The sequence below is a fragment of the Sinohyriopsis cumingii genome, chromosome 7 (assembly GCF_028554795.1).
Source record: "Sinohyriopsis cumingii isolate HCF-2022 chromosome 7, ASM2855479v2, whole genome shotgun sequence".
Taxonomy (NCBI): domain Eukaryota; kingdom Metazoa; phylum Mollusca; class Bivalvia; order Unionida; family Unionidae; genus Sinohyriopsis; species Sinohyriopsis cumingii.
In genome coordinates this window covers 109,825,585-109,849,692 of record NC_142967.1, presented here as the reverse complement: position 1 = coordinate 109,849,692, position 24,108 = coordinate 109,825,585, and the positions used below count along the sequence as shown (strand labels likewise).

The 24,108-nt window shown below is 40.3% G+C and overlaps 1 protein-coding gene across 2 annotated transcripts in view; it reads right to left on the bottom strand.

Moving 5' to 3' along the window:
• Positions 1–24,108, bottom strand: part of LOC149795925 (synaptogenesis protein syg-2-like) — a 155,928-nt gene that overhangs the window by 49,717 nt on the left and 82,103 nt on the right. For both annotated transcript variants that reach the window (XM_089965845.1, XM_089965846.1), the window contains exons 10-11: positions 6,555–6,854; positions 5,023–5,352 (exon numbers count right to left, since the gene is read on the bottom strand). In XM_089965845.1, coding sequence (XP_089821971.1) covers positions 5,023–5,352; positions 6,555–6,854 — 630 coding nt within the window. The remainder of the gene's footprint in view (positions 1–5,022; positions 5,353–6,554; positions 6,855–24,108) is intronic.

Below are 24,108 nucleotides of genomic sequence, written 5' to 3'. Positions count from 1 at the left end.
CTAAGTCCCAGCCATCGACCGAATGCGTTCCTAATTTCTTTTCGCCCCCTCCGTTGCGGGCATGCTGAATCCATTTGTCTTCCTTGTCGCACAAGTAATGTAACCAGCGTAGGGCTTTGATCGAGTATTGACGTTTGACATAGTGGGTCGTTTGAGGACTGATGACAGCCATGGTGTTTTCAGGCATGAATCGTTGTCGATACACTAAGGAACACGCTTTGGCAATGGTGCAAGCTTCTTTCAAAGGATCGACCCCTCTGTTTTCCATGAACAGTTCTCGAAATTTTCCACAGCAACGTCATAAAATGTCAACGTCAGAACGACAATACTTTAACATTTCTTCCTGAAAGTCGAAAGGGTCAGAGGCGTGATCCTGGTACCAAGCGTAGAAAGCTTCTCGTTGTTCGGTACGCATGTTGTCAGGTAAATGGGGTAGAACGGCGTGTTGATTGGCTTCCGTATTGAAAAAGTGTGGAAAGTACCCTTTAGCCCTTTCTGTCATTCCAAATGTTTTAGGCATTCGGCTCAAAGGCATGGCCAAGTAACTCATCGAATCTTTAAACTGTACATGTCCCACTTGCATGAAAATGATTTTGGCTCCGTTCAAAGTGACTTTAGGACGCTCGGTGCCTTGTTCCGTATAGTATCTCAAAAGAAACTGTCCATCGTATCCGGAGAAATTGTGAGCCATCACCGTGGCATGACGATGACAATCTCCGTAACGTTCGATGTCCTCTTGGCTCCATGTCTTTCTATGGGGTCTAAGATCCATTGTGCAAAATCGGCTAGCGTGTACGGTCCCCGAAAGATTTTTTCACGTCTTCCAGGAATCTTGCTGCAGTGAGGGCAATGACTGGAGATAGGTTCTTGAATGCACTTCTCGCACGCTCGATGAGCCACGCAGAAATTAGTACTGTGAGTGCCAGTCTCTTGCATGCATTCGAAATCGAAAAAGATGAAATTGCCTTTCTTCTTATGACCATCCTCTTTCTCTGGTTGGGGTTGGTATTTTTGCACGTAGCATTGGTGTTCCAAGTCCACGATGTGGTGACAAATGTGACATTTTTTCTTTCCTGAACATACGTGTGCCTTGGCACTGCTGGTACGTATGCCTTGTCCACACGTAGCGCACAATCTCAGGAGTTGACAAGTACATTTCTGCTGTGAACCTTGCGTCTTCAGATGTTGTTGGTAACAGGCAGGGCTGACAAACGTGCGCAGACAAGCAGAACAATGCACTGGTTCTTGCCCTTCGTTCAGACAGGGTGGAGAGGATAAACATCCTGAGCATTTTGATCCACAATGTTTGTGTTGTTCTCGATTGTTATAGCTATGGTCACATTTCTCACAGTAATAAGCATATCCCACGAATCCGGTGATACTGGTAATGGTATCGAAATGGTCATCGTGATAATAGACATGAATGTATTTTCCATCCTTAAAGTCTTTCCCTCGAAACAACAGAGTCCCACGCATTTCTTGACGGTGCACTTTCAAGGTGTAGCGTGGAGCTAGGACATCTTGCAATGTTTGCATTTCAGGAATGCCACAGGGTGTGTCTTTGGATAGGCCGGCTTGTTGCAACAGGAGTTCTGCTTTACTTCGTTGTTTGGCTCGGTCCGATTGTCGACTAGTTTTCCAGGCTCTTTTCCATTCTGCCGTGTCATTCTTGCTAGCATAGGTTCGTCCCACCACGATAGTCCTGGCTAAACACATGTGGTCTTGAGGGTTGTTAATTCGGACGAGACTCTTTTTGGTGCTGCGAAGGTCGTTCATCAACAAGATCTTTCTGCGGCCAGTCCCTTGAGGAGGAGAGACGTGGGTCATTTACAATGTGTCTTTTCCATCGGTGATGTCAAACTGGTGATTGGATTGTTGCACGTGTTGAATCTTGTCCATGACTTTGGAAGCGGTCGATTCTGCAGGGCTGCTAAACTCGATCCAAACAGGGGATTTCAAACCGTCGTGTTGTATGGAAAGTCTCAAGCGATCGTCTTCTTTGGGTTGACGTTGTCGCTTGAGTGTGGTGAGTAAAGAATCCCACACCCCGGTGATGAACCCTTCTGCTTTCTCTAACGGTACATCAGCCTTGAAATCTTTAAACTTCACCGTGTATTTGTAAGCCGCGGTTCTAAATTTTCTAGAGGAGCGCTTTTCTGTCTCTCGAATGGAATAGTACTTTTCAGGGTTAACTAAGGGTGGTGAACTTTGCTTAGAGGGTTCGGATTCTGGTTCACTCATGTCCTCTTCAAAATCACTGGCATGAATTCGTGCCAAGACTTCAGCTCTGGTACGAGGCGATAGATCACGTTTCTGCCTCTTACTTTCTTCTTTCTTCTCAAATGAATTGGATCGTTTCATCTTGAGTGCAAAACGTCAAATGACTAAAATTTAAACAACATGGACTAACTTATAGTCATGGCAGACCAGCGTATATAAAAGGGTGTGTGTCTTATCCTTTCACTATTCATTTCACTCTCTAACCGAGCACAACGATGGAAGAGACTAGCCAAATCGAACGTTTCATCAGAGCTTTGCGAGGGGTCATCAGAAAATTTTCTTCAGACCAGCCTTCGGACTACTCTCCTTCTTTTCGAGATAAAAGTGAAGATACTTGCTATATCTGTCATTAGAAAGGGCATTGGTCTTCAGAGTGTCCAGGCCGTCAAAAAAGAAAAACAGGGGTTAAAAGAGACAAAAGTCAAGATATCTGTTAGTATTGTAAAGAAAAAGGACATTGGTCTCCAGATTGCCCAAAAAAGAAACAAGAGGAGTCAGAAGAAGAGAGGGATTCTTCAGAGGAAGAAGAAGAGGAGGAAGATAGCAGACAGGTGAAGAAAAAGAAACAGGAGAAGAAAAGAAGAAGGGAACAAGGTGAGGAGGAAGAGGTGGAAAAGACTGTGACGGTGAAGAAATTTAAAAAACAGAGAGACTAAACAGTGAGACAGAAGAAGTGAATGTACTTTTTAAAGTGCTCTGTTGTGAATTGTGAATTGGATTGTAACTATTCATAAAAGAATAAAATAGGTATAAAAATGTTAGTGTCTTTGAGTTTTGATTTTAAATAAGAAGCTACACTCACGCACTCAAATACACGTACTATAGGGTAAAATGTTTTTTTTTTTTTTAGTTATTGGCAATTGAAAGTGTTTTTTCGAGAGAAGTGGGTGGCTCTGAAAAGGGCCTTTGGTTTTTGGTGTAGGGGTGAGTTTAAGCAATAAACTTTAACTGCCTTAAGCCTTTCCCACAGCCGAGGCCTACTTCTGATGACGATGATTTGGTTGAAATCACTAAGGGTGGTACGGTAGGCTTAGTCACAGGGTTGGCGTGTTTAGCTCGGGAAGGTCGTATTCTCTTCAGTCGTGATAAAGAAGTCTGATACATTTGTTTCAGACTTCTTAACTCCGCTAAAATGTCCAACAGTACCGTGACCGTTTGATTTTCACCCTCTTGTTTCATTGTTGCTTCTTCTTCTTGTTTTTTTCTTACCTCTTCTTGCTGTTGTTGCTGTAAAAGAAAAGCTTATTCTACTTCCTTTTGTCGTTGTATCATTTCTCCAATTCTTCCTTCTGTCTCTAAAATTTTCCACGTGCGGTAATGAAGAAGGTGACGAAGTTTCCGGAACAAATTCTTGCGAGGTAAGAAAATCCACAAAATCCCAATTTACATCTTCAGAAAGTAAGTCCGGGTTCCCTTGGGTGGTCTCCACTGCTGGTGCACCCCAATTGATCGTTTTCTGAGTTTCCGTCATGTTGAATAACTGTCGCATAGACTGACTGCACACAGGCGCTAGCGAATCTATATAGACCACGTGACGTCACAGACTGCTCTCTTCGGATTGGATGCGAGCTGACTGAATTTTGCGTGTTTGGATTGGTGAATGAACTCAATCCGTTTCAATCCTTCCTCTGCCTATAAATAAGCGCAGTTCACTGCATTGATTTACCTGTTCTCGTCGCCTCAGCATGTGGACTGACGTTGAATCTTCCACCCTCATGTCAACAATGATGTTCAGGACGGACATACCGATGTATGTCCGATCCGAATGGACAGTTGTCCATAGGACCGCCAGCAACCTATGGATACGTAGGATTTACTTGGAGAGGCAAGGATGCCTCAAATGAGTCCTGATTTACGGTCCTACAGTGAGACGAAGCCTAAGGACAAGAAAAAGTCACAGATGCCCTTTATGTTAAGGGCTTATATAAACCCAAAGGCCCTTTTCAGGGCCACCCGCATCTCTCGAAAAGAGATAGACTTTCAATTACCTACCCCATTTTTTTATTTTTAAAAAAATCCCCTGTTCAATTCCCCTTGTTCCTAGATAGTCCTGCGATTTATTCCCTATGTTCAATTCCCCTTGAGGCTCAACAGACCCAAGATTATTTTCCATGTTCAATTCCCCTTGAGGCTCAACAGACCCAAAACTTTTTCCCATGTTAAATTCCCCTTGAGGCTCAAGAGACCCAAAAAATTTTCCCATGTTAAATTCCCTTGAGGCTAAAGTGACCCAGGTGTTTTCGTAACGTTAAATTTCCCATTGAGGCTAAAGTGACCCAGGGGTTTTTTAATGCTAATTCCCATTGAGGCTAAAGTGCCCCCATTCACTACTGAGGGAGGTCGTGGGTTCAAACCCCGGCTGAGTCATACCAAAGACTTCTAAAAATGGTACTAGCAGCTACCTAGCTAGGCGCTCAACATTAAGAGGTTAGTGTTAGGACAGGTCGGCCTGGTGTCAGGAAAATGTGACTGGGTGGGACATCATGCTACATGTCTGCGGCATGATGCCTCAGTTCTAGGCATCACTTTAAATTGCAACACTGCAGACATCGTAGCGATATGACTGGAAAATTGTTAAAACTACGTCAAAAATCTAAATCACACACACAAACATATACACACTGGAGGTAATGTAGAATTCGCGATGGCTGAACTATAACTTATGTCATTGAACCATCATGAATAAAAATTTTATGGTACAAAAATACAGTGTATTAGGAAGAAATATAGTACACATCTTACCATACGAATCTAGTCGAAATAGAAACTCTGTCTGGCCAATAGGATTCTTCAACACAAGTGTATAGTTGTCAAAATCACTCTGTGAAATATTGTGAAGGATGATGTGTGCCATCTGAGCCTCCAACATAATTGTTTTTCCATACATCTGGTAGTCAATAGCTCCAGGATAGATATTTATGCTGATACCATCTGTGTTTTCAAGTGTTTTACCATGTCTTTGGATGTAAAAGTTTTCTGTAGTGGGATCACTGTAGAACGGTATGGATATATTAATAGAATGACCTATTTCTCCAGCAAATATAGATTTTCCATGCACAATAGTGGGGAAACCTGGAATAAAAATTTTGTAAAAATATGCATTGTACTAGTTTTTTTTTTATTTACCTGTATGTGGATCTATGAAGGTTAAAGTGACAGACAATGAGAGAGAGAGAGGGAGAGAGAGAGAGAGAGAGAGAGAGAGAGGGGGGCCTAGTGCTGGGATGGGGACATATTGTATCATCATTCATAATACTCTGATATGGATCAGCTGATTGGTAATCATTGTTTACTGTTACTGCAATGATTAGATGTGGAACTGCCAATACTTATTTAATGTTATTTTATTAAGTGACAGTCAGTGGTGCTTTGTATTGATAGAGCTAAATTGCTCATTATATCTCATTTTTTCTATTCTTGAATTAATGTTTTGCGAGTCATAAAATAAACATTAGCAATATAAGGTGGAAGTTAAATCAACTGCGAATACAAGAATACTATAGGAAAGGATGCTTTGCAGTAAAAATGTTTATGCATGTTAAAATTGTACAATTAGAAATAGTTAAGTTGAAGTTAAACGAGTTACAATGACCCACGCGCACAACTCAATAATTTTTCCGTCCTGTTTGTATGCCTAGTAAAAGAGTATGTGACATTTCTACCAAGAAATTGTAGAGTGTGTTTGTGATGAAGAGTGATTAGATTCCTCTAAGATATTTGCATTACAGACCAGAGTTTAATGGAGCTTCAAGCAATTAAATTTCCATTAAGCTGACGTGATGACAGCCGTTAATACATGTCTACTAAAAGATTATTATATGTTGGTATGACCGTGATATATACTGTTCTAACTGCTGTAGAGGCAAGCTGAACATTTTTTACAAAATGACGAAGAATGTTTATTTGTTATCTGCTTATAACCAGATTAAATCATACATGGTCCTATGGACCCCAAATCAAAATCATTTTATCAAAGTATCTAACACAAATTCTTGAATTGCAAGACAAAGAAAAACAAATAAAATTTGCTACTGAAAGCGATGATTTAACACGGCCGAATTTGTTTAACGACGTGTGACAATTAGGTTTAATGATACAACCCATATTATGTATACGGCTTAAAAAATCATCTGTATAATTATGACATAGATCGTATTACTTCTAAGTTTCCAAGTGGATCATCATAGGGTTCCAAGCGTAAACATAGATTGGTTTGTTAACAGTAAACACAGATAAATGCAATTTATTTTTCTCGTATAAAATGTAAACTTTACCTGTGACATTAAGAAATTCTGACCCTCTTTGCTCGAGTTTCCCGTTATTCCCTGCGATACCATTTGTGGCGGAGCAGATATATGTTCCCATATTTTCCAAAGACAGCTTGTCAATCTTTAATGTAGTGTGAGTCAAATTACTTCTACCCTGTAGCTCATCCCTGATCACATAATTTATCCACACGTGTACCCAAGGGTAGAAAGTGTTATTGGCAGGGACGCCACGAGCTTCACAAACGATTTCAGCCGTCTGGTTCTGCGTTGTATTACCGGATACAATAACTTTGATGTCAGGGGCATCTGTGAATTATAAACATAAAACGATGTTAATTTTTATTCCAGGTCAATGAGAAAATATAAATTTTGCAAACCCTCTAATTCTTGGAAGACAAATGTGGCATTAAAATGACGTCATTATTATTTTGCTTCTAGTTGTTTTTTGTTTGGATTTTAATTATGGAATGAGCATGTTGTCCTCGAAAATTATTTACGCTCTTATGATCCGTTTAAAAGCCGATCATCTTGCATATTACCCTATTATGTGTCCATTAGTAGTGTAATGTATACTGACATTAAACTAGATATATACGTAGTTTAACTCCAATGCTCCTTAGATTACCACAAATCGTCAATCGTTTCTGACTGTGCGGATTTCGTCGTCATTTCGGCAAGGGCACATATGCTATGTTGTATATTATAAATTTAAACTGCCTATTAACATGACTACAGGATTTATCTTCTACAATGGGTGTTTCGTATTGTAGTTTTCGTCATATTCATTTCCCATGTACACGGACACCGCTAAGTGAAATCTATAGGCTATTGTGTTGTAAAATAAACAAGGCTCGTTAGAACATTCTAAAAGGTTATTTTACATTAGATGATGGTTGTTTTTAGAAAAAGCTAATTATCACCAGATGTCAAGCAAAGAATTATATTGTGACTGTGATAATTTTTCAGGTCATGTTTTAACTTCTAGCACGTTCAGTTGTATTAGTTTGTGACCAGTTTGGGCTGAATTTGATTTCCTTCAAATGATTGAATTCAAGTGATTATGTTTTCTGGAAATACAAAAGTGCTCTGACAAAATTCTTGGATAAAGACATTCACTGGAATTTATAATGAATTCAAATCTGGGATAATTTTTCTGCGATTCAGCAAGAGACTGTTGACACATCACTACTTCGTTGACCATAACATACACGTCATCGCCTTCAATTTTGGGTCTTTTCGGGACTTGAACTGAGTTTTTTTCAGGACTTTTTATTACTAGGACTTGTGTCTTTAATTCTTGGATTAATTTTGGATTTAATTTGCAATACCGTAAGTTCTAATTTTCTCATTTTTCACTTTGTATTCCAGGGAAATAAATTATTTGTTAAATTTTACAAAGCTTGTTGTCTTCACCCTTTTCTGTTATTTATTTTAAGAGTACAAACTCGTAACACTTAAAATATGAAACTGAGATATCTGCTTAGCTGTGTTCCTGTGTCTGTTTAAGGGGTTAAAAGGAGCTCTTCCAAGATAGCTACTACCTATGCCTAACTTGTATTTTACTGAAATCAAGCAACAAGTTTGTAATTGATCATAATTCACATATTTGTTAACCTGTAATAACGTTATTGTGTTAAATCAGAATTATATTTTTTTTAATATGGTAGTTTACTGATATAAATTATATGCTTTCTTAGTAATATCTCAACGTCGAAACAAACACTGTATTAAGTAAATTGTATGGAAAACTATTATTTAGGCTGGTATCTTTGGATTTTATTATTTTATCTTTTTTGGTGTATTTGGTTTTTCTTAAACTAAATTTAACTGTTGCAAATAACTAAACTAAAAAAATGAAAAATAAACTTTTTACATTTGATTGTAAAAAAACTGCATTTGCATTGTTTTGGTTCTTCAGAACTTATCTTTGTTAGCAATCCCAATCAATTCAATCAATTAGCGTTTTGAAGCATGCTTTGTAATATAAGACAGATTCTTTCCTTTATTTGTTTCTTTTTTTTTTTTTTTTTTTGATTGTTCAACCAAGTGGCCATTTTACTTCATCAGAGATTTATTTTATGGATCTACTCTATTAAAAATTTGCTATGTACAAAGCAAATTTAAATGTAACTACTGTATAAATAAATTTACGAACCTAAATCTCATTTGTCAAACATAATATATACACATGTGATGCCAGGTATGAATACACGTTTTTGAAACTTTTGTAGACATGTGATAGCACAAGTTTAACTTTGGTTATAGAAGGCCTTATTTCTCACTTAATATTTACACTGTATAATTTTAAATTGAATTTTTGTAATACTCTTTAATTGTATCAAACCTTATTGTCCTTTTACCCATCGTCCCCTAAAGCATACATGCATTAAAATCTTATCAAAGAATAAATCATAATTGGAATGTAGATATAATTTGTCAAAAGTTAAGAATAATAGGGCTAAAATTATTATTTGTATTTAATTTAAATTGCTTGCTAGTTAGTCATTTTTCTTGCTTTTTTCTTCATTATATCCTATTGTTGTGTAACATTGTTTGATGGACTTAGCAATGTCCAAAATCAAGTTTATTTTCCAAACAACTAATAAATATATAGACTATCATCTATGTGTAATTGTTTAATATTATTATCATTATTAATAGAAGTAAACATGATTATTTTGGTCTGGGTTTAGGTTATTGGGATTTCCCTGGTGTACATGACATATTCCTGTGTATGTATTATAATTTTATTAAGGGACGTCCTAATTAACTAACACTTTATTTTGTAAACATTAAGAAGTTTCTAGAATGTTTCATCCATTATAGAAAATACTAATAGTTACCCGAGGTCGTGTAGAGGACTATATAATTTTGTTAGTAAAATAATCATTTATTTCTGTTTTAAGATCTAGCAGAATTAATGTATTATCGTTTTAGTGCCGATAAGTTCATTTGTGCTAGAAATTTTTCCTTCATATTATTTAATTTAGTGCTCTTATCTCTGGTCATACCGAGAGCTAAAAGAAATAATACTCTTGGACAGAGACATTCACTAGGATTTAGAATTATAGTACTGTTTCAACAAAAGACTGTTGTTACAACAACACGATACAGGCCGCCACAGGCGTTTCAACACTTTCAGCATTGTACTGAGTATTATTAGAACTTGTGTCTGTAATTCTAGGATTATTTCGAAATATAATTCGCAATACCGCACATTCTTTTATTTCATTTTTACTTTATATTCTTGGGAAATAAATTATTTGTTTAATTTTACAAAATTTCTTGCTTTACACTCTTTTATGTTAACAATTGTAAGAGCATATACTCGTAGTAAAATGTAAATAGTATTTATAAATAACGTTTTGTATCATTTTCCGGTTGATACAACATTAGGTTATACCGTGAAAATTATATTTTAAAAGTATTTGAATTTAAAAATGACATTGCTTCCTACTTCAAAAAATTAGAATTATTTTATACATTAAACACATATGATCTGAACGGGTATGTCTATGTCTATTGCACGCGCGCTGGTGGCTGACGACATTTATACGTGACAGGCACGTCCGTCCATATATTCAGAGCATGTATAGACACAAACGGAACACAACGACTTTAGATGAATTAAGGATAGAGCAAGAAGGTAGCAGTAATTTCTGGACTGCTGAAATCTATAATCTGCTTTGGATTCATACGAATAATAAACTAAGTGACAAAAGTTTGTAAGTGAACTTATTACATGCTCATTTTTTTCCCCGTAACTTTACATTGTCGAAATCGTTCGGTATTCCCCGATGCTGAACGCGCGCGACAATACACATATAGCATTCACGTGAATAAAGGAACTACTTTCTATTGTAAACAAACAATGACGCAGATACCAGCAGTTTTGATTTGTAAACAAATCATATACATTCGCGTAAGAGGCTCGTTACGTTGTTGTTATTTAAATTTGTTTCTGAAGCAGCAGAGGGGGCGAATCCGACATTTTGTCCAATCGTCATTTTGCTTAATTATTACTTTCTGCACTCAACGATCTAGTGTCGTCAGCGCCTGGTAAAAAAAAAACGACGTCGTCGTCGAGGGGATCGTCCGGACGTCATTTGGTTTAATTAATACCTTCTGCGCGTCGATCCCCAGCGTCGCCAGCGTCCGGTAAGCACATCGACGACCGCGTCGATGTCATCGCCCCCTCTGCTGCTATGATCTTACAAACAGAGTGATCACTAACTCCTCCTCTTGCAGATCAATTAGGTTATTTGACTGATCGGTAAGTCTGAAATTAATTCTCGTTAAAAGCCGATTATGGCATCGCATATAGACCGGATTAATCGGACTCTCAATGATCAAAAATCCCGGAGGGGCTGTTGGTGAAAACGAATAAAGGATATACCCCTGTTGAGCTTGATTTGATTGCTTGGTATCCACCTGGTAACTCCCTTCGATAACATCACACACCAGATTGATTGCTATCACCGATGCAATATTTACGTTGTATGGAGCAATATGCCTACCACCATCTCCGTTATCGTATCTGAGGATAGTTGATGGGGGGGCGTCCGCGGGTGGATTCTTAGGCCATCCTAGTGTGGTTCTTATTGAACTGTTATAAATATCAACCATATACCCCGGTGTGCTTATTTCAATCGTCGACGATAACGTCGGTTCATGAACCGTAATAGCGATTTTTGATTCTTTTCCTGTGATCGATTTTATTCTGCGTTGAAATTCCTTATTGATTTGTTCTATTTGGTATGACCCAGTTGGTATTGTAACCTCCTTCCAGTCTGGGGTTCTATCGGGTTTATTTGTCCATGCAAAAACCAGCGAGTTATTAGGTTGTTCTCCGTTAAATGCGTCCGCTCGGATATTAGGCCAACTGTGATATATTCGCAATTTTGCCAGCGCTATTTCCTTCACTGGAACCGGTGATGGAAAGTTCACACTGAATTCGGGTTTCGTTGATGTCACTGATATCATACTTGTTTGTACCGGAGTGGTGTTCTCCGCGATCCGCTGAAGCAACTGAAACCCTTCGGGGTTCAGCGACATTATTATTATTCGTTGTTTTTAGTGTCTAATTTCAACAACCAGGTGGTTCCGGCTTCCAGTTAAAAATCCTCGATTTTTGACATCGCGGAGCTATATAACTGGACCATCGCGGAGAATTCAACATCGGATACGAACAAATTATCAATCGATAATGAGATCAACCCGGATAATTTCGAGTACGCGTCGGATACTATTTGATGTTTTACTGTATACTCGTTGAGTTTTTTCTGAAAACACGATGATATCTTTTTAGTGATTGCGTTGGCGACTCCAGCAATTGTTGTCATCGCGGAGATAGCGATTGGAACAGCGATCGGGGCTATCGTGGTTACCGTGGATAAAATAACACCGGTGCCAGCTACTATACCCGACACCGAGTACACGACCGCGTCGATGGCGGTTATTTTACGACGGTATTTTTTTATTTTTGCACGGTATTGTTCGGAAAGCGTTTTTAAGTTCGTGGAGAATTCTTTTGCGGTATCGAATCGATATTGATGTGACGTCGGTGATACCTCTGATTCAATTACCCTGGTGGTCATTTTTATTTTAAAAGAGCTAGTGTTTTTAATTACTTAGATCCACTACAAATTCCGCATACCATGTGATGTTTGCCCCGGCTAAATTTCCATCAACGGCATAAATTGTAAACTGTTCAGTTGCGTTCCTGTCTATAATTGTTGATATTGTATTGTTAAACCCGGATGAACTCGACGATAATATATTAAACTGCATCATTGAAACCAGTGTTAATCGATAAATGCCCTTAACAGTTGCGGTGATATTTACTGTATTCTGTGTAGGAGTCCAATTGAATGATCCATGCCGAATTGTGTATACTGTGTTGATGGTGTTCTTATGAGGGATTTTTATTTTTTCGAATTGCTCTACTACTCTCGGTAGTTCGTCTTTAATCGCTTCAACATCAGTTCTGATCGTTCTTATGTTCTGTGCATACCCGTCTATATTAATCTTGTTCACTGTAATATCAGTTTTGATCGTTCTTATTTCCCGTTCATGCGCGTCTACACTCCCTTTGTTCGCTGCAACATCAGTTTTGATTGTTTTTATTTCCCGTGTATTCTCGGTCATACTTTTTTTGTTCGCTGCGACATCAAGTTTTATTGTTCCTATTTCATATGTATGCACGTCTATACCTTTCTTGTTCGCTGCAACATCAGTTTTGATTATTCCTATTCCCCGCCAATACGCGTCTACATTTTTTTTGTTCGCTTCAATATCGGTTTTGATTGTTCCTATTTCCTGTGTATGCGCGTCTACACCCTTTTTGTTCGCTTCAGTATCAGTTTTGATTGTTCTTATTTCCTGTGTATGCGCGTCTACATTATTTATGATCGTTGTAACATCAGTTTTGATTGTTTCTATTTTCCGTCCATGCGAGTCTACATTATTTATGATCGTTGCAACATTAGCGCCGATTATTTCTATTTCCCGTTCATGCACGTCTACACTCCCTTTGTTCGCTGCAACATCAGTTTTGATTGTTTTTATTTCCTGTCCATACGCAGTGATATCATTTATAGTTGTTGTAATCTCATCCAGCTTGGTATTTTTTTTACGAAAAAATTTATCAAAGTTGTCATCGATCCTGTTAACATTTTTTCGTAACGTGTAAAATTGGCCCGACAGCGTTGTAAACTCCGAAATAGTATTTTTTATTGTTGCAAGATTCGGTTCGGTTACCGCCGGGGTCCCGAAAAAACTAGCGGTAGTGAGTTGTATATCGGCGACAGATTTTTTCACCTCGGTGACAGATTTTTTCACCTGCGCGTCAAGTTCGGTCACCGATCTATCCAACCTTATAAAACCGTCTTTGACTAATGTTACCGCCGATATATGTTCACCCGGTTTGAGTCGTCCGTCGCCGGTATACAGCGCGATAGTGCCCTCGGCGGCGTCACGCTGTCGTGTTAAAACGTCATTCAGCGACACATTACCGGATTTCAATTTACCCTGGCGGTCTTGAAATACAACTATTTCGCCTGGGTCAACACTGGTTAAATTCAACGTATCAGCGATTTCATCCTCGATTAGTTTTTTTATGTCATCGGTGGCGGGCGTTTCCGTGGATCCTTTCAGCGCCGAAACCGGTCGCCCCCAGATATCAATCATTATTATTGTAAAAAAAAACAGCGTTTCTAATTAACCCGCCGGGCCTCTACGACCCCACTAGTGTATTCGTTTACAACCACATGAGGTGGTTTCCGCGATGATGAAATCGCCGCGAGTACGTTCAATACCTCACGGCCGCATATCGGTGGGTCACTTAACTGCTGTGTTGGCAGCGTGGAATAAAAAACCCGGGCTGAACACGTCCGGATATACCGCATAAACTCGTTCGGCGGGGCTAACCCGTATGAATCAAAATAGACGATCGCGCGCGGATCAATCGCGTACGCAACCCAATGAGTTCCCGCTCCGGAGGACCCATCGAGGTTAATTATGCCGGTTTCAATATTTCTTGGTGCCGCCGGTAATTGATCCCTCATAAAAACACCTCTGAAGTTTTTTATCGCTAGCGCGTTTGCGGCGTCTATTAAATCAAAATTAGACATGGGAGTCATAGACTCCCGAGTCAATAAACGGTTCCCGGTAGTCTTAGACCCTTTCCCGAGTACCATGAATACGGGGTTCCCGGTAGTCTTAGACCCTTTCCGGCCACGGGTCGTTTTTTTTTGTAGCCTTTCCCGGTTGCCTTCTTCAATGCCATTCCCGCCGCGGTACCAACGGCTCCTAACGCCGCCGCCTTAGCCACTGCTGGTGCGGCCGCGGCAATCAACGCTGGAATCGCGGCTAACAGCGGAAATATCCCACCGGTCTTTTCCATGTTTTTAATTGCTGCGGCTGAAAAATCTATTTGAACACCCTTTTTATTCTTCATCGCATCATTGAAATGTTTTATTTGACGCGCCGTCAACGATATCTTATGATTACCACCTGCCATCTGTGACGGCTTCAGCGTTATTGTGGTTCCGCATTGTTTAGCCGACTTTGATCGTAATTTCTTGACTTGACCATCAGTCAACTCTACACTGACGACACTATACGACATTTTATTGTAAACGCGTTTATGCTTTCAATTACATGTTTTCCACTGGCGCATCAACGATTCTCATTCGTCCACCAACGCCTTCCAACAGCATTGATTTATCGCTGAGAATGACAGCAACCGCTCTATAATTAACACCAGCCGGGGCTATAGGAGCTCGGAAGTGTATATCAACGACGGATTGTCTCGTTAAATCAAGATGTTCCAGCGAAAAATAATAAATCGGATACAGGTTTTTAAAATCAAGTTGTGATATTTGCAAACCGGTGTCGACGTTTTGATCACGACCCATATATGACAGCAATCGATGATACACACGTGCGACATGGTTGTCACCGTAATTAAGCTGTATATCCTCGGATGGTTCCTGTTGTCCGTTTATTCTCAGCGAAACCTCCATGACTCCTAATCGATCAAATATCATATGGCTGCGTTCTTGATTACCCAATCGTTCCCTATTCTGTAGCGCTATGAATATATGACGCGGGGCTGAAACACCCTGTTTTGATGCTAGGTGCCATGTAAACGTATCGGCGACGTTATCCTCTTTAGCATCAGTTGTTACCGCTAGCCAACTCAACAACGATTTCCCTCCCTGTTCCATAAATGCTAACAGTCGTGCTTCCGTGGTAACTGATGGAGTCAGCACCGGCATCCACAATGCCATTTTAGTTAAAATGACTTTACCGGCAGCGACGCCAGCAGCACGCCATATTGCATTGTTATCATCACCCCTTCGCGTCAGCGCGATTGTATGCTTAGCCCCATAGATAACCTTCCTGACATTTCTGCAGAATCCAAATATGTGATGGAGTGGAATCGCGCATGAAAACTTTCGGCGTGGTCCTTGCAACATTCCTACTCGTGTTGCGAATCCTAGATTGAAATCATTGTTGGTGCTTTTTATAACAGTGAAATTGTCACCTGGTTTTGCTCTGCGGTCTGGGTTAGCTGCTTCATCCTGGTCAGCTGCGGTATTTTGTGGTGTCAGCACGTTGATGTACTGAATGTGATCAGCGTTATCGGTGGAGTCCTTTGCGAACATCATAGATGGGCCCGCCGATCTTGTATAATCATCCGAGTATCTCGCCAACCCAATTATCGTCGTTGCAACATCAACCTCGCGTTCTATTGATTCAATTTCTCGCCCGTCAATAAGATATCTGGCGCTCTCAAATAACGCCATGATACCGTTGTTGACGAAGCCAACTCGAACACGATGGTCATCTGCGTATGGTGCATTATCGGCGGCATTTGTCACGAGTTCTCCCTCGATTTCGATAAACGCTTCACACGGCAAAAAATATTTACTGGTATCTTGGACTTGAAGTTCAATTCGCGATCGTAGGTCAGGTTGCGCTGCATAATAAGAATAATATTGATAATCACGGACAGAATCATCCCTGCGTACTGGGGCGTCCATATCAAACGCGGGGTCAGCGGTACGCGCAAACGTTCTATTATTTATCATGTTGATGTTTTCAATTGCGATTTTTTCGTCGTACATTCTTTGAATTTAAACCACTCCCCGCTATCGCGTTCATGAGCGCGTTGGTTGCCGCATCGGCGGATGGCGAAGTCGTCGCCAACGACTCTAATTTTTCTTCCACGGCGTTATTTATTACTTTACTGACATTTGCAGGCATCGTTAATAATCTCATAATCGGATAATATTTTTTCACTGTCGAGACCATCAGATAATTCAATTCCTTGATTTTTTAATTTTGAAATCTCAGTTAATATATTATTGATGTCTTGGGAATCCATATTCTTATAAACATCTTATTTCTAATATCAAAAATTTTAATAAAATTTAAGTTTAAAGTTTAATAAAATTATTGGGGTCATTTTTGACCCCGTTTTTTGTATGGACAGTACAATGCCGTAGATCTCCACTCGAGTGTTGTGGCAGATTGCAGGCATACATGGACAGTACAATGCCGTAGATCTCCACTCGAGTGTTGTGGCAGATTGCAGGCATATACATATACTTAATTGAGGATGAATATATTTACAATGAAATGATTGATGGATGATGGGACGACACAAGACAGCACAAACATAAAACGGCGGGGCGGAACTCTACGGCCAATTCAACCAATCAAAAGCAACCCAATTAAATTAACCCGGTTGCATGATTGTGAACAAAAGACAACCACACGCCCGGGTCAAGAGCGTGGGTTAGTTTTGATTAGTTGAATTGGCTTTCGAAAGCCCCAGGCTTATAACGAGTCAACTTATATATAAAGTGACTAATACAGCGGCGTCAGTCACAAGGTGTGTGTTAATTTGAATTCCCTTGAATCGTTGAATCCTTAAATACTTATTAATGGTGTTTCACGGCATTTAAATGAAACCAAATACTCAAATAAAACAATAAAAAAAAGAATACAGCTGTTAGATAACAGCGTGTATTTCATTAGTTTTCATCGTAAAATGATTAATTAATCGCAACATTAATTGGACTTCAAGGGACGTAACTCTTGTCATGCGACGCTATCACAAAACGAGTTATCTCCCTTTGATGTTATATATGAAAATCGAATTCTGTGACTCGTCTTTTTTGAGATCGCTGTTTGATATACTCGTTCTGCTACTCTTCGTATTGAGGCGATACAAATGTCAAAATATTTTCCTGCCTCATTTATCGACTGAAATATTTTTTCCTCGTGAGTTGTTGTATCAAATGACTTTACGGGTTTTGCTTTCTTTGAGTATTTACCAGTTTCCCCTTTTTTGGTATTTTGACTTTGCGAGATAGCTTGCAAGTTTGTAAGAGAATTATCAGTCTTATTATTATTAATATGATCAATAACAAACCCATTCTCGATTAATCCGTTAAATGCTTCAAATACCGCCCTATGAACAAAATACTTCTTTTTTCCGGCACCAAACATCAAATATCCCTGATTATTTTTCCATCCAACCGGCTTCTTCAGTCTACAATTTCTAACAACGCCGTCGCGAGATGCCTCGTAATTAACAAACACAGGGTGAGGTCTGAACTCTTGGTCCATTTGTATAATAATACTACTTGTCTAATTCATTATTTGGTTTAATTATAAACCTTTCAATGTAGTCTTGAGGAGTTTTGATGATTTTGTCGGCGGTGGGGTCGATGACGGCGTTTTTTATTCGTTTATCGTAATAGCGTTTTAGTTCCCTGTATCGCTTTCCGCCACAATTGATACACAACTGCGATTTTCCTCTTACACCGACGTGACAAACCAAGCACGGGAGGGGGCCAAGAGAACCATTACGAACGCTTTGTAAATGATACCCGCAGAATTCACCTCTGCATGATTTATTGCACGGGGTTGTCGACCCAATCATCAACCATTTGCATTTATTCATTATACTATATTCTTTTATTTAAATACTTGTTTTAATTATATGGATGAGTTTGAGAGATTAGCAGTAATTAAGCCCTGGAAAAATATTAAGTTCAATCTCGATAGAGTCCTCAAGGACACACCAAAAGCGTTAATAAACGATAAAACCCTGTTGAGTAAAATACGCGATTGTATCAATGAATTCAAGCGTGATGGTGCATCTCATAGTTGGTCAACATTTCGAATTGATGGTGTTGTTGATGCTACCATGAACGACAACCGCGCAGCAACGATAATATCACAACTTGACGGTAAAAGGTATTTCTTCAGAGTAAAATTCATTGTCCGGGTGGAATCAGGCGATTGGATCATGCGTGATAAATTTGAACCAGTTCTCAGCGACAAGAAAACAGTCACTGTCAGCCGCGACTCCAAGCCGGGGTTGTTAACCGGAATTGACAGACCATACTATGAACGAGCGTATCCTGAAACAGCAGTTGTTTATGGAATATACCCGTTAAATAAGAAACCTGATATCGGAAAACTGAAACCGATGAAACAGTCAACTGGGATAAATTGTGTAGCAGAACGAATAATAGAGCATTTTACAAATGCATGTCGAGGAAACAAATTGACTGATTTACGACGTAGCAAAATCAACCAGTGGGAACTAACCGTAAAAGAGCGTGGAGCAACCATCAGCGACATAGCGAGATTAGAAACGTCGTTGAGATTTCCAATAACCGTTACAACAATAACCGGTGAAGTATTATACGAATCAAAGTACAAATCAAATGGGGCCCCAATCAAAATTATTGATCATAACGAACACGCATGGACGCCCGCGATCACAGTGTTTCCACGGGATAGAACAGTAAGGTATATACCCGAAGAATTCCTGGGAGAACAATTCTCCAAGGACGGTTTTCTCGCGGAGAGGAAACTATTTGATGCTATTGCCTACTTGTGTAAAAACGACCCTGTATCAGTGTGGTTACTTCGCAGCGCTGAAAACGATGCGGATACCTTTGATCAGTTTGTAAGACCAAACGGCGAATTATATCGCACTGAAGCATTTCACAACAGGATGAAAAAAACCGCCATGGAATTTGAAGAGCATGATGAACAACTGCTAACAAATTGTTTTACAATTCCATCGGTTGTAGCTCGTGTTGCAGCAAGGAAAAATGCGTGGAGACCAACGCGCAGGGAATTTCTACCGGATGTACAATCCAGTTGTTTGGAATACTATCACGGTGGACTATGGAACACTGAATACAACCGCGACGCTATGATTTCCGTTGATATGGTTGCCTGTTATCCAGCGAGTTTTCTCGGGTATGGATCCGCCGCTGAGTACTTTAGACGATTTGGACACCCCAGTCATGAAATGACTCGTGTTGCTATTAATGGACCACTGCCTGATTTTGATTTAACCGGATTCGCTCGCATAGTATCATTTGAATTCGCGGCAGGACTCCATCGCTGTTGCTATATTTGGATCGGTAGACACATGGCTGAAAAGAAGTGGCTGCCAATAGCGCTGCTACGGTATATGATTGATTGTAGCATGCTAGTTTCGTTGATTGTCAGTGACGCGATTATATCATACCGGGCACAGACTGAAGTCTGGTTACCAGAACCGGAGCGTCTAGATAGCATAATTGACGAGTCCAGAAAAAACATTGATGCCGACGAGGAATATATCATCGAATGGTCCAGGAGGATATTTAACCAACGAAACCGCGAGGCAAAAGATCTCGGTAGAAGAATAATTGGTAAGTTCACACAAGGTGGAAAAAACCACGACTACAAACGATATTGCTCACGGCTGATTATAGATGACGCAGAATATGATTTCGTAATCAAGGACGCAGTGGCAAAAAATAGATACGTGAACTGCAAAACAGCTTTCTTGTCCAATGGAACGAGGTTGGGTACAGTTGTTACCTACAGCGATGGAGACAGCCCGGCGTATCCACATTTGAGGGCGTCTATGCTGGGTTATGCCGCTATCAATTTATTCTCGATGATAAATAGATTCCCCGATACCGCGGTTAGAGTAGCCGTTGATTCATTTTATGTTGACGTAGCGTATAAGGGAAACGTAGCCGAGTTTACTAGTCCGGACGAGAGTTGGGGTACATGGAGAATTAAAAATGAAATACGACGCGATTATTCCCCGTCAGCAGATGTCACCGTTGAGAACAACTACTTACGCGGTGATAAATTGTCAGAATGGTCTAATGCACCATCGTGTTCTGATCCAATTTGTAGACACAAGACGGTTTATTTAAGCGGCTGTGGCGGGTCAGGAAAGACGACTCGGGCAATTGAATTATTTCGAACGCGGGCAAGTATAATCGTGCTTACACCGACCCATAGACTAGCGCGAGAGATAAAACAACGAAATGTTGACGCCGTTACTTATCACAGCTTTTTTCGATACAGCGGCGGTGAGTGGACTCCTGATCGAATGGGTGAAAAATTTATTCCCGACATTATCATCTGGGATGAGATATGTACTGTTTCGTTAGATACTTTACAAATGTTTCTTGAGTGGTTGCTGCGCGCGAATACAGCGGTAATCATGTGTGGAGATCATGGCCAACCACCACCATTTGTCGGCGAGGGTCCACATGATTGGTTAAGGGGTTTTGTGGACTATTATGAAGAAACCGATACTGATTACCGAGCACTTGATGAACAACTGCGCGAGGTTAAAAAACTAATCAGATTACAGCCGGATAGAGTTCAGTGTGAAATAATCCGCGAGGTAATTCCGGAAACGCCGTTGAATGAATTCTGGGAAACATGGAGACCAAACGATTTGATTGTAGCGAGTAGAAAGATAGTCAGAGACACACTTCAGCGGAAGTTGTTTACGTTGCATAAGGAAAAGTTTCCAACGCGTCCAGTGCCATTATGTTATAGACCCGCGGACACACGGCGGCAGAACATTGAAGTTGAAATTCCAGGCCGGACAGAAAAACAAATTCTCGTGCTGAATGATATCGTGCTCGTTGATATCGGTGTCGTCGAGGACGCGCTACGTGCTGATAAATCCCCGTGGACGCTAGGATACGCAACAACAATACATTCCTCGCAGGGACTAACCATCACGGACACAATTGTTTGGATAGTTGATAATCGCATCGAATGGTCGAATCTAGTCTATCTTGCAGTGTCCAGAGTACGAAGGATAAATCAGCTTCGAAGAATTGTTATTGACGGAGCCGGTGACGGAGTCACTGACGAAGCCGGCGACAAAGTCACCATCGATGCAAGCGTCATTGATAGAAAACTCTCGGGTTACCGCCAACAGGATAAAAAAAAAACAGCGGCGTTTTGATATTGATGCCGAATTAATAATCTCGCTACGACAACAACAGAATAATCACTGCGCGAGTTGCAATTGTATAATGAGTTTTCGTTATTCGGATAAAGACACTCGCCAATTTACCGTGGATAGGATCGATAACAGTCTCGGTCATGTCAAAAACAATGTGAGGTTGACCTGTCTTGAGTGCAATAGACGCAACGGCGCTAGTTAAGACCACGTGGTGGCAATTGAGTATCGTTAGGTATCACTTGTAGTTGCTCGCGTGTAAATCCGCGCTGAGGAGCAGTTGAATCCAGTCTATAGATCGGTGATCTACCAGTTGATCGTGTTATCGTTGATATGTTATGTGTGGTAACACTCCAAATAGGATCAGTAGCCCTTTTTTTACCGCCTTCAAGCTCTCCTGGTTCATACAGATATCTAACAGTGACATCGCCGAGAATCGGCTTGGAAACGCTATTTATTTTTGATTTTCCGGGTATATACTCGTATTTAATCGCGTCGCTGGGCTTCATGTTGATTGCTCGGGTAATCTCGTTATTTAACGCTGCAATTACACCTGGCAACCTTTTAACCCATTCACGAGATCGTTTTTCTTGGATGAATTCCTTCGCGTATTGATATCCAAATAACCGTTCAGCAAGAGTCCGATTGAATCGTTCAACAATTGCCTGATCACGATGTAGCGCAGTATGACCTCGTCGTATCGCGACGCTATGATGTTTCAGCGTTGATAAAACAGCGCCGCGAAATTCACTACCGGGATCAACTTGTAATAGATTTGGCCAGCGCAGAGGGCCTCTTCGATAAATTCTTTCAAACGCAGCGGCTACTTCAGTTGCCGACTTTGTTTTTAACGGCTCCGCTTGTTTGTATCGACTCGCAACATCAACTACGGTTAGCGCGTATTTGTAACCGTTGTCATGCGGCAGAAATAGTATATCAGCCTGATGAACTTCATTAGGTACGCTGACATCAAAGCGCGAGAAGTTGATTTGTTTAGGCGGTGGTAGATAAATTTGCCATATAGCCTGTTTGGATAACCAATTAGCCGCAGTGGTCTTTGTTACCTTTGCAGCGCTTGCAAGCTTACCAATTGCGGCCTTCCCCTTCCAGTATCCTCTCGGAGAATAATAGATGGAATCCATCGTTTTTCTTGGATGATTGTTATTAATTACCAGCGCCAATCATTAATTTACCTTTCATAGCCGATTTTACCAACCATGAGGCCAATTTTTCTTTCACGGATTTATCAGGAATAGCATTTAGCGCGTGAATTAATTTTACATCCGCGATATGACGCTGTTGCAGATCGCTACTTTTGTAAGCAACATCATGAGCATGACACGCCTTATCGATAGCGTTTATTGGATACTCACCGGGTCGCGGCTGATTTTGATCATCGAGTCTAATATCTAATCGTGTTCCGGGGCCACAGTAGCTATATCCTGGGAGGTGTTTTTCTCCTGGATACTTTGCCCACGGTGTTCCGGGGAGTTTTGCCAATTTGGCTGCAATATCACCTCCTCGCTTTTTTTTAAAACATCCCCGGGTTTAATAGAAATAAATCTAAATTTCTTTGTACCGCATTGTACACACTTACCAGTAAGCGCCGATCTGTTATTTCTTGTTGTAGCGGTTGTCATATCATTTGTGCCAGTACGCACTCTACACTTCACACAATATAGATCCATAATTTATGTATAGAAATATGAATATAATTGATTTTTCGGCGACTAAAACAAGAGAACCAGTTAAGCATGTTGCAGCGTTACCAAACTCGATCCGGATGATTATCATCGGACCATCTGGATCCGGCAAGACGCAATTGTTACTCAATTTAATAATGAGATGGATGAAGTGGGATAAGTTGTATTTGGTTGCTCCTAGCGTAGATGATCAACGATGCTACGAGGTGTTGAAAGATTTCAACGAGAATGCATCAGCGATCGCTAAAAAAAATGTCATCGAGTTTATTACAGATATCAATGATGCACCGGGTATTGATGATATTGATGGCGACGTTAACAATCTAGTCGTGTACGATGATGTTATGTTAGACAATCAAAAAAACCCAGCTAGGATATTTTCCAGAGGCAGGCATAAAAACACTGACGTGATATATGTCACTCAACGATACACTCAGATTCCAAAAGTAATTAGAGACAACTGTAATATTCTTGCTGTGTTCAACGGCGTTGATACACACTCTACGAAATATTTGGCAGACATGGTGCGGCGGTGACATGGACTTTAATGTTTTTCGAAACTTTTTTAGTCATGCTCAGTCGACCCCACATGGATTCGTAACGATAAATTTACATGATCCTCGGACACGATATCGTATCGGACTTGACCAAATATTCGGTTAGTTGTAAATAATTTTCATTGTAAATAACCACTTAGCAGCAGAGGGGGCGATGACATCGACGCGGTCGTCGATGTGCTTACCTGACGCTGACGACGCTGGGGATCGACGCGCAGAAGGTATTAATTAAACCAAATGACGTCCGGACGATCCCCTCGACGACGACGTCGTTTTTTTTTTACCAGGCGCTGACGACACAAGATCGTTGAGTGCAGAAAGTAATAATTAAGCAAAATGACGATTGGACAAAATGTCGGATTCGCCCCCTCTGCTGCTTCTGAATGAACTAAAACATGTTTCGTGGGCTGCAAAAAAAAAAAAAAAAAACAAACAAACAACAAACAGCTGTTTTGGCACATTCCGCGTTGATACAATGTTACGGATTTAGGCTA